Source organism: Euphorbia lathyris, chromosome 3 (genome assembly GCF_963576675.1).
Source record: "Euphorbia lathyris chromosome 3, ddEupLath1.1, whole genome shotgun sequence".
NCBI classification, from domain to species: domain Eukaryota; kingdom Viridiplantae; phylum Streptophyta; class Magnoliopsida; order Malpighiales; family Euphorbiaceae; genus Euphorbia; species Euphorbia lathyris.
Window position 1 is genome coordinate 38,250,394 of NC_088912.1, and position 12,193 is coordinate 38,262,586.

General features: G+C 39.1%; 1 protein-coding gene across 4 annotated transcripts; it reads left to right on the top strand.

The window, feature by feature from the left end:
- The first annotated feature begins 1,665 nt into the window (after positions 1–1,665).
- LOC136224743 (pentatricopeptide repeat-containing protein At5g61370, mitochondrial-like) lies at positions 1,666–4,663 on the top strand. Of its 4 annotated transcripts, XM_066013158.1 has the most exons (6): positions 1,677–1,769; positions 1,854–1,971; positions 2,186–2,553; positions 3,749–3,791; positions 4,133–4,196; positions 4,291–4,663. In XM_066013158.1, the coding sequence occupies exons 3-5, from the start codon at positions 2,282–2,284 to the stop codon at positions 4,160–4,162; spliced, it is 345 nt and encodes a 114-aa protein (XP_065869230.1). In that variant the 5' UTR covers positions 1,677–1,769; positions 1,854–1,971; positions 2,186–2,281; the 3' UTR covers positions 4,163–4,196; positions 4,291–4,663. The 4 variants fall into 4 exon arrangements, 1 of the variants encoding a protein (XP_065869230.1); XR_010686591.1 differs by having other exon boundaries at positions 1,666–1,971; positions 2,186–2,591; XR_010686592.1 differs by having other exon boundaries at positions 1,666–1,971; positions 3,721–3,791.
- Positions 4,664–12,193: the final 7,530 nt, after the last annotated feature.

Genomic DNA, 12,193 nt, shown 5'->3' on the forward strand with positions numbered 1-12,193 from the left:
GGTCCAGTATCTCCGGGATCCGCGCCCAGCCCTACTTTATGTATGATAAGGAATAAAGTAGTCAACCCTTATTGAAAAACAGTTTGAAAAACGTACCACTCTCGCCGGATTTCACTCATGTCGCTCAAATGTTTAGGCAATGATTTTTTTTGGGAATCACTCGATTCACAATTCTAGAATGAAATTACCATAAGCTTGCCAATATATCAAATCTTCACCACTTAGCATGAACCCAAGACACTAAATCAAAAGGACTTAAAACAGGGTGTAAAGTTGGCTTGGGGTAAGGTTTGGAAAGGAATCGAGAGGGGTAATTAACGAAAACTGAAATGGCCAAAAATGAAAACCAAAGCACAAATGAATTACTCACAAGTGAATTAGTGAGGAAGATTTCATTGACTATGAACAAACTGAAGTGAACAAGCAAAAATATGTTCTGTTCTTTTTTTTTTTTATGTTAGAATAAGAAGGCTACTGCTTTCCAAGCTAATATCCATTTAGACATCTTTGAAGCACAACCACCTATATATATCTAAAGGATCACACATTTGAATCCTCATACTTTGACGAACTTGTGGTTGATTCGAGTGTGGAGATTGCTCGAAGCAATAACTAAACACTAGGATAAATAATGTGCCAAGATAAATGAGAGAATGTACAGACTCTGATGGCTAGCACTACAAGAAAAATTAGTATCACCGACGAAATTGACCGAGACAAGTATATGTGTAGGAAATACCGAGGGAATACCGACACAAAATTTCCATCGGAAATCACCTACACATTCTCCTACACAATCGAATAATGTGTCGGTGATATGTGGCGGGATAATTCCCGCTCGCATTACCAACACAATTAGTCGGTGTTGAATAATGTTGGTGATATCACCGACATATTTATTTTAATCACCGACGAAAGTGTGTCGGTGAATAAAATAATATATATATTTATAATTTATAATTTCCAAAATATTTGATAAAAGGATAAGGTGTAAAAATACGCTTAACATTTATAACGAGGAGGAATTTTACCCCTATAGTCTAAAATGGTGCAATTTTACTCATAACTTTGGTAGTCAAGAGTAATTTTATCCCTAAAGTTGACAAATTGGATCAATTTGAAAAATAATTTATTAAACTGACGTCTCGATAATGAATTTTTCCATCTACACTTCATATGTACGTAATTTTATCACTAATTTGTAACACTTCACAAACATATAATTAGACGTAAATTTTTTTATAAAAAAATTAAAAAATATACTGTCTTTTGTATGAGCTGAACAAAAAAATCAAATATTTCACCGAATTTATAGATTTTAACCTCTAATTCTATTATTAAATCACAAAATAAATGAAATATTTTTTAGAACCAACTGATATCCAAGTGGTGCAAAATAAGGAATATAATATCTGAAATTGACCCGATTTTCCAACTTTAAAAGTAAAAATCGCACTATTTTAGACTTTAAAAGTAAAATTGCTTCTTTGCAAATGTTAAAGTTATTTTTTTACATCGTATCCTTTAATAAAAAAAATAAAACGATTTCCTAAAAATTTAAAAAATATAAAAAGCCCTCTTTTGACTCAAACCCAACTAAAAAATTTACCCTAAAAAAATAGGGTTTGAGAAGCTTCCAGAGATCGTATATAAGCATCTTTTTTTTTAGGTTTATCTTTATTTCTCCCTTTGGTGGCTGGCTTGGCTGCGTTCTTCCTTCTTCCCCAACTCTGCCTCCCAAAATCCTCCATTCCACCATTCGATCGACGGTGAGAATTACACACAGTGGTGGTAAACAATGATTCGACTGACCGACAACAACCTTCTCACCTGGTCTCAGATTTTATACACAGGTCCTCTCTGAAATCCACCGCCTCGGCGTCACCTCCTCTCTGAAATCTAGCCGCGGGTTGCTGCGAAGAAGGAAATTGCAGCTCCCATTTTCTGATTTTCAGTCTACAACAAGCCAAGGTAACAAAAGCAGCTCATTGGCCTCTTCTTCTTATTGTTCTTCTAATTAAGCCTTTCATAAAGATGTAATTGTTTCGATGGTGAGCGAGTAAGGTCAACCCTAAATGTTATCCTGATATAATACATGATTTTTTCACTTTTATTTTATGCAAGCTGAGTTGAATATATGCCATCTTTTATAACCTGTTGGGTACTTCATATGTTCATTGTCCAGTTAGGGAGTGTACCAGATCGAAAGTTCTATTACGACTTGATTGGTGTTCTTTGTGGAGTTGAGAGGGTGAATTTTGCTCTTAAGTTGTTTGAATCCATGAAGAGAAGTGCAATGGGTGGTTACGGGCCAATATATGATGTGCTGATACCAAAGCTTTGTAGAGGAGGGAACTATGAGAAAGGTAGAGAGCTATGGGATGAGGCCGTGGCCATGGGAGTGTCTCTTCAAAGCTCAATTGATGTATTGGATCCCTCTGTTACTGAGGTTTTCAAGCCAACAAGAGAGGTAGAGGAAGAGGTTAAGCTTCAGAACTTATTCAGAAACAGCATTCCCAGAACCCGAGCACGAATTGGCAAGACTAATGACAAGTAAGAAGACAAAAAAGAAATTCACTAAACCATAACTGGTAACTTTTAACCCTTCATTTTAAGTTTCCTTTTGTTATTAAGTTCTACATGCTTCTTATACTTATAGTTTCAGTGATTAATGCTGCCAATCTTTTCAAGAGATTAATGAGCTGTCTGACGAAGTCTTCATTTAACTAGTTCATTTCTTGATAAATCAAGTTGGAGTGTATAAATTATGTATCTGGAACACAAAAGCTACTAAATGCAACTTTAAGTCCTTGAACTTGGCATGTTCGTTCTATTGAGCCTCACAACTTCATATTTATTACATTTGGTCCTTGAACTTTTATATTTCAAACACAGGAAAGAATGATAAGCTAGACTACTAACTTTGAAACGTTGATAGGAGAAAGTACCACGATGTTTGTTTCAGAAGATAATTTGGAAAATATGGGGGAAAGAGAACCTTGATATTGGCATGAAGAAATCGATATTTAGCTAGACATTATACAGTTTCTTTCTGGTTTTATTTACACTGCCCCTATTGTCCCTGATGCGAATAAGTTCCATACCCAATATTTGGACACTGCAAGAAAATTGCTAGTGCAAGTGTTGAGCTTTAACAAGCACTTAGTATACATAAAGTTAGAATGAAGGGTGTAGTTATGATTGTAAAGTAGCTCCTGCTATGTATCATACTTCCTGGTTGTCCTATCATTGTTTAGTATTCCCTCATTGTACAATTTGATGAAGTATTATTAAAGCCTAATTTAATCTCTGAGTCGATGTTGAATGTGTTTAATGTTACAAATTTGTTCATCATTCAAAAAACAAAAGCGTAATTTAATATGTGTCCATGTTTGAATGTATTTAATGGTAAAAATTTGGTATTTGTCCAAAAATGAAAGCCTAGTCTAATCTCTGGATATTGTGTTATTGCACTTTTTAATGTAAAAACAAAATTTCTTCTTTCAAGGCATAAAATACCATATTTAGAATTTTTCCGAAAGCAATTTCTAAATTTCATATGGCTTTTGATCTATGCAATTAGTGTATTCTAGTATTCAGATAATAATAGAGTTTTATACGAAAATGGTTCGTCTTTAAATCCTTCTGAACATGCTTATGATGCTTCCTGTATTAATTTCAAGATAAAAAGAAGAGATTATGACTTGCCTGGTATAACAGGGTTTGCTGAAAATGATTATTCAAGCAGGTTATTTGATCTACCATTTATCAGAGAGGGAAAAAATCTGCAGGTATGGCTTATTAGTTTTTTTTAATCCGTTTACTAAGACTTGTATGAGTTGAACATTTTGAGTGATTAGAAGTGAAACATTTTTTATATTAGTGTTTATGAACTAGTGAGAACATTTGCAAATTGATAATTAACTTTGTTAACAGATATGGGTGAGTCAGCTTATGTTGCATATACTTGCTATGATTAGATGTATTTTTTATTGAACCCTCTTCTATGTTCTTTCCTATGATGAGCTACTAACGGAGCTTGAGGTCATTAGAAATTTAATGTGGATGATGAATTTGTTTGCCTCTAATTACTAATGGGGGATCATTGCTTGATTGTTGTTTTGCAAACTAGAGTGAATGGAAAGTTGAATCAAGTGCGTGAATGGAAAGTTGAATCAAGTGCAAAGATGTTTGAGGTAAAACCATACTACATGAGTCCAGAAATATCCATTTGATTTCATACATTTTCGTTGACTAAATACTCTGTTTTTAATTTTATTCTGCATATAGGTCCGATTTGCAGGAGGCAGGGTCTGATACAAGGGAAGCTTGGGAATATGATAGATATTGTGGAAAACTGGTACGCTTTAGTTCATACCTTGAAGAAATTTTCAATCCAATTTTAGCTAGAGATTCGGTATCTCAGGCCTGATGGGAGTTTCATCAAGCTTTGCTTCGTGTGCTTTACTATTAGATTGGGCCAGTGTGGCTTATCTTCTTAGAACGTAACCGTGTTCTCTTTTGGTATTATCGATAGATGCTTTGAATAGCAATGCAGTCAGTTTGAGAGCTTTTTATAATTTTTACGAATCATGTATCTAGCATCAAATTGGATATACATATTGTATGGCTATTGAAAAATGTGTGTAATTTTTATAGTTTTTATTGTTTTCCTAACCACATAGGTGATAGATTGCTTAGTGTTATAGTTGCAATTGTGTTTTTTAGAACTTCTTTTTATTTGTGTTTTAATATATATATATATATATATATATATATATACATACTAGAGTTGCCTTCAATCCAAATAAAATGACTAAAAGAAAATATAAAATATAAAATTAATTTAAAAATGATTTACGATTCCCGACGCATTTTGGTCGGATTATCCGTCGGTGAATTATTTAAATAAATATTTTGAAAAATAAATCACCGACGCATGTGGGTTGGTGATGTTGTTGGAATCTCCGACGCAAGTCACCTACTAAAATTAGTCTGACTTTCCGACACATAACGCCGACTACAATTTGTGTTGGTGAATTTTTTGCGTCGGTAGAAATTTCTCGCAGCTGCTTACCTACGACGTCAACGCCGACACAGGTGAATCTGTCGGAATTCCGTCGATGATAGCGATCACCGACGCAAATTAGTCCATCACCGACAGATTGTTGCCGTCGGTGATAGTGTTTTTTCTTGTAGTGTAGTATGTCCCTGGCCAAGGGACTTGAATATGGGTATGTCAAGAAGGGGGAAAGGCTCGAATGTGGCTAACTAAGGGCTGGTACTGTTATTTTCGTTAGTCTTGGGCAAGGCTAGGGGTTCAAAATTTATTTGGGGTGGCTGAAAGAAAGAAAACCTACTGCCTTTATCATGTTTAATACTTGGATTCATCAATATGGTCTCGAAATGCATAACATGGCAAGTTCTAGAATTTCAAACTAGAATTGGACAACACTCAGAAAAATAGAGCAAAGTGTAATGTTTTTGCTCTGGCAATTCGGCTAAAAAACTTTCCATAAATTGGGGTAAAAGTAGTGGTACAGGTTTCAAAACGTTTTTCAGGTCCGGGTTAAAAGACTTCATAAGCTATTAAACAATTTAAACAAGGCATGATGGGTTATCTACTCATCCTCGACCTTTTCAAACCAAGAGTTGTGAATTTTCATAAAACAAGGGGGCCTGTACTAAACTAGCTTCGGTTGCCAACAATTCCAAGTGTAGAATAGGGACTACAGAGATACTTAGGAATATGCATTTGGGTGCCCACCTCACACTTAGTCAATACTCTACTTATGCACAAAATTTGGTGGGCACCTCACACTTAGTCAAAAACAAAAATCTGCACAAGTTTAGCACATGAAATTCACAAGACTCAGTAAAGGACAAAAACAAAATGAGACTCTTAATGACTAGCCAACCCTTCCAATAAGACTCAATTGTCCCTCCCCCACTATTAAGATGCATCGTTTCGATGTAGAGAACGGAATAATGAAAACAGAAGGCAACAATGAAAAATGGAAGGGAGAGAGGATAAGAACTACTGCCCTGTGGAGGAGTGAAACCAACTGACTCAAGGAGCGAAGGGGTGTGGAGGAGTGAATCCAACCTCCTTGAAATAAGCTGCCAGGTTCTGAAAAATTTTCTGGATTGTCTCAGCCATCGTGCCAACAGTGGCTGTCAAGGAAGCTAGTTGCTCGGCTGGGTCATCAGGATGGGTAGGGGCTGAAGTTTGTCCCTGATCTGGATGAGGAGGTGCTGGAGTGGCAAACTTCCTGGGGATTTGTCCTGGGTGAGAGGGTAAGTCTCGTGCAGGGATAAAAGAAACAGAACCTCCTTCCTCGGTCTGGATTAGCTTCATGGCTTTCAACAATTTTAAATCAAAAGGGAGCATACGACAGGCAACATTCAAAGGGCATTCATCCACATCAAGTTCACATAAGTTTACAGCTAAGCACGTGATGATATGCCCTAAGTGAAACTTAGCTACCTTTTTCATCATTTCGGAAAATTTTAAGGTTAGCCAATAGCCTAAATTGACCTTTCTTTCAGTTATCATGCACCATAGGAAAAATAATTCCTGTTTTGACACGACAGTGGGGTCCTCATTCCTAGCTGAGTAGTTAATAGCCAAAAATCGATGAATAAAACGTAAAGGTTCACTCAAAATTAAGTTGGCTTTGGACTTGGAGGGGCTAAAAACAGTGTTAGCCAAACCAGTTAGCTCAGAGTAGATTCTTGTGGCATTAAACTCAGCAGGATAATCACATAGCATGTCAGAATATGCATCAGTGGAGCAAAATTCGTCATCAAACAGACCTAAAGCGACATTGAACTCAGCTACAGACAGGTTATGCATTTTATCACACAATTGAAATTGGATGCATAAAGCTTGTGATTTTTTCATTTTCTTCTTGTCTACAGTGAATGTGCTAAAGAACTCATGCATCAGATAGTTATAAACAGGGTAATTTAACAGCAAAAACGGCTTCCAGCCAATGTTATCCATTAAATCATGCACATCAGACTTGATATTTAGAGCAACCAAGGTGGGTTCATGCAACCAACGACCCGCAACAAAAGTTTTAAGTTTCAGAGAATTATACCTTTGTTGATTTTCCATGAGTTGAAGGTCATCTCTGTGTCGACGACTACGGGCTTGGATCGTTGTGGTCCTTTCTCTAAGCGAGCCCGAGTCGTTTTCCTTGGTTGTACTGGAGGTTCGGATTGTCCGGCTTGATCACTGTGAGCTTTGGAGGACTCCGAATCTGCTTGCTCGAAGGAATTGTTATGTGAGCTGGAATCTGTCTCAATCGAATCAGTTGAGCTTGATTCGAAAAATTCAAGGGAGATGGTCTTCTTTGGGGGAGGAGCCAGTTGTCGGGACTTCCGGGTAGGGTCTAGCTTCTTTGACGGTGGTGGCTTTCTCTTTTTCTGTGTTGTTGGTGGTGGAGAGTGGTGGTCGGACTCCTGAGGTGAGAGTGGTGGACCGGTAGAGACTGGGGGATCGTTACTCGCCATTGGTGCTAGGGAGTTCGACTTTCCAGGGATTGGTGAGTGATGGTCTACCGTTGGTGAGGAAGGTGTCGAACCGGTCAGGAGTGGAGAATGAGGGCTCTCCGTTTGTGGCGACTCGTTCGGATTCTGCGGAACTGGAGAATGGTGGCTCACCATTGGCGACCGAGGTGCTGGACTGATTGGGGATGGAGAACGGTGGCTCACCGGAGCTGGTGAGTTTTGGGAATCTGTTTCCTGCATCCTTTTCAGATTGCTTCTATCTCGGAAGCGGGGGGAGAGTGGAACCGGTATGGTGAAGGTGGTGAGGATTCCGTTGGCTGAGGAGTTTCGGCTGTCGGCTCCTTTGGTGAAGAAGTTTCGACTGCCATCGAAGCCTTACCCTTCCTCTTTCTCGAGTAGCTGCGAAGGTCTGCCGGCGGTGATGGAGGCTCGGTGTCTGTGTGGTACTGGCGGGGAGGAGACGGAGGTTGATGGTGGCGGCTCCGTCTGGGGATATCACTGAAGTAGCCGTCCATCGAGTTAGGGGGAGATGAGGGGTTTAGGGTTTTGGTCCTTTGGTGAAGATGAGGGGTTTAGGTAGAATGGGTTAAAGGGGTTTAAATTTTAACGGGGTAAAAAAGAAAAAAAAGGGGAGAGCAAATGTATCCTTCTTTTTATCTTTCATTAAATTTTTTTAACCTTTTAGGGCCCATTATGCCTATCTTGCTCAAGTCCTTAGCCCAACTCCATGGAAAGCCATTACTTCAACCTGCAAACATCAAAATGAAATCTAGAAATCACCCAGTGAAGGGATGAAGTTAGTTAAGTTAGTTGAAGATAAAAAACAGTGACATAAAAACTGTAATGAGAGAGTGACTGGTCTTGGGCAAGACTAGTCTCAGGGCTGCCTCCCTGTAGCGCTGCTATTTTACGTTTGTAGCCAGACGTTACTGAACGTTAGTATTCAGTTTTTGGGAAGTTCAAGGCGAACTTCTTCAGTCCCGTGAGCTTGGAATCCTTCGTAAAACGGCTTAAGGCGGTGTCCATTTACTTTGAAACTATTGTTATTCTTCACACTTTCAATTTCCACTGCGCCATGTGGGAACACATGTTTTACTATGAAAGGGCCAATCCATTTAGTGCATAATTTTCCTGTAAAAATCTTGAGTCGTGAATGATACAAAAGGACTTTTTGCCCCACTTGAAACTGCTTTCGTGAGAGTAGGTTGTCGTGGTAATTTTTTGACTTCTGTTTATAGATCCTTGAACTCTCGTAGGCTTCGGTTCTGAGTTCCTCTAACTCCTGTAGCTGTAATTTCCTTTATTCCCCTGCTTCATCATAGGCCATGTTGCATTTTTTAACTGCCCAAAATGCTCTATGCTCCAATTCCATGGGAAGATGACATGGTTTTCCATAAATCATCTGGTAGGGAGACATCCCAATAGGAGTTTTGTACGCTGTCCTGTATGCCCATAGGGCATCCTCGAGCCTGACGCTCTAATCTTTTCTTGTGACGTTTACCGTTTTCTCCAGTATGGATTTGATTTCACGATTCGAGACTTCAGCCTGACCATTGGTCTGTGGGTGATAAGCTGTGGATGTACGGTGGCTAACTCCATATTTTTTTTAGCAGGGACACCATTATTCGGTTGCAGAAATGAGTTCCTCTATCATTGATTAATACCCTGGGCATGCCAAACCTGCTAAATATGTTTCCCTGCAAAAACTTAACAACTGTTTGGGCATCGTCAGTCTTGGTGGCAATGGCTTCCACCCATTTTGACACATAATCAACTGCCAATAAAATGTACAGGTAACCAAAAGAGCTTGGAAATGGGCCCATGAAGTCAATGCCCCATACGTCGAAAATTTCACAAGTTAAAATTGACGTAAGTGGCATTTGACTCCGCTAGCTTAAATTTCCAGTTCTCTGACAGTTGGCACAAGATTTCCAAAACAAATATGAATCACGAAAAATATTGGGCCAAAACAAACCACATTCGAGTACTTTTCGTGCTGTTCGCTTGGGTCCAAAATGGCCTCCGCAGGCACTTGAGTGGCTGAACTGGAGTATGGACTCGACTTCGGTTTCTGGAACGCATCGCCGAATCATTTGATCAGAACAGTGTTTCCACAAATAGGGCTCATCCCAGACGTAATATTTGGCTTCCTTCCTCAATTTATCTTTTTCGTTCCTGGTGAAGTCTTCCGGCATTACTCCTGTAACCATATAATTAACCAAGTCAGCATACCAAGGCTCGATTGTATTGATGCTAAACAAGTGTTCGTCGGGAAACTCGTCTTTGAGCTCTCCATTGTCACTGTCCGATGAGAGGAGCCGACTAAGATGATCTGCTACTAAGTTTTCAGACCTTTTTTTGTCACGTATTTCAAGGTCGAATTCCTGTAGCAGAAGTATCCACCGAATTAAGCGAGGTTTCGCGTCTTTCTTCTTCATTAGGTACCGCAACGCTGCATGGTCAGAAAACACAATGACTTTAGTACCAAGTAAAAAGGAACGGAATTTTTCTAAGGCAAAGACAATAGCTAAAAGTTCTCTTTCGGTGGTCGAATAGTTGCTTTGTGCATTGTCAAGCGTTCTCGATGCATAATAGATAACGTGAGGTAGCTTATCCATCCGCTATCCCAGAACAGCGCCGATTGCGTAGTTGCTAGCGTCACACATAATCTGGAAGGGGTAATTCCAATTTGGTGGTTGGATGATAGGTGCTGACACTAGCTTTTCTTTCAATTCATCAAATGCATCTTTACAAATCTGATCGAACTCAAATACGACCTCTTTCTGCAGCAATTTACACATGGGCTGTGTTATCTTCGAGAAGTCTTTGATGAAACGCCGGTAAAAACCTGCATGGACAAGAAAAGAACGAATTTCCCGGACACTTCCGGAGTAAGGTAAAGACTGAATTACATCTATCTTTGCTCTATCTACCTCAATTCCCTTAGCTGAAACCACATGTCCTAAAATTATACTCTGATTTACCATAAAATGACATTTTTCATAATTTAGGACCAGATTAAACATTAAGCATCGTTTCAGTATTTTACCAAGGTTGATTAAGCATTCATCAAAGGAGTCACCGTAAACAGTGAAATCATCCATGAATACTTCGATAATTTGCTCGACATAATCAGAAAAAATACTTACCATACACCGTTGAAATGTCGCCGGTGCGTTGCATAATCCAAACGGCATTCGTCGGTAGGCAAATGTACCGAAGGGACATGTGAACGTCGTCTTTTCCTGATCTTTGGGTGCCACCGGGATTTGGTAAAAACCTGAATAACCATCCATGTTGCAATAAAATTTCTTCCCGGCCAATCTTTCCAACATCTGATCAATAAAGGGAAGTGGGAAATGGTCTTTTCTCGTAGAGGCATTTAACTTCATGTAGTCTATACAGACGCGCCATCCATTTTGCACACGAGTTGGAACCATCTCACCCTTCTCATTTTGAACTACCGTAATCCCGGTTTTCTTTGGTACCACATGGACCGGGCTTACCCATTTGCTGTCTGAAATTGCAAATATTATGTTGGCGTCTAACATCTTTTGGACTTCTTTCTTCACTACTTCCATCATGGGCGGATTCAGTCGTCGTTGAGCCTCACGTTTTGGTGTCGCTCCTTCTTCAAGGTGAATTTTATGCATGCACGTCGATGGGCTCAGACCTTCTATATCAGCTATTGTCCATCCTATGGCTTTTTTTATTCTTCCGTAACACTTCGATTAATTGTCCTTCTTCCTCCGGTTTTAGCATGTTCGAAATTATTATCGGCAATGTCTCTTCAGCCCCTAAGTAAGCATATTTCAGATGTTTGGGCAGTTCTTTTAACTCCAATTGAGGTGCCTGCACAATGGATGGTAAAGGGGGCTGATTAGCTTTAATTTTTGGAACATGTAGAACATTCCCTACCTGTTGGTCGGATTTTTTTAAGGCTTCGACAATTTCTTTTATGCTTTCCTCCATGTATTCGCTGTCCGCGGTCAGGCTCTCGCTTAGCGCCACCTGCAACTTATCTTTTCCACTCATATTAAACATATTTTGGGTCACAGGTTCAATTATGTCAATTCCACACATAGATGATACATCAATCGGATATTTCATGGCATCATACACATTGAATTGGACAACCTTACCGTCAAATTCCATGGTCAGTATGCCCTTATGGACGTCAATTTTAGTTCTCGCCGTGGTTAGGAAGGGTCTTCCAAGCAATATCTCGGAAGACTCCAAGGTATTGTCATCATTTTGAAATATCTAACACATAAAAATCGGCTGGGAAAACTAAATCATTGACCTGCACTAAAACGTCCTCTAAAACTCCCTTCGGGTAAACCAAGGCTCTGTTTGCTAATTGTATTACTACGCCTGTTTCTGTTAGTGGACCAGCGTTCAAAGCAGAGTAAATAGACATAGGCATAACATTAATTGATGCACCTAAATCACACATTTCTCTCTTGATACTAGTGTTACCAATTAAACACGAAATAACAAACATACCCTTATCTTTGCATTTTTGGGGAATTTTCCTTTATAATACGGCGGAAACATTTTCTCCTACAACTACCTTCTCATGTCCGGCTAGCTTAGTCTTATTCACACATAATTCTTTCAGAAACTTTGCATATCGAGGTATTTGCTTAATTGCATCAAGTAAAGGGATGTTTACCTC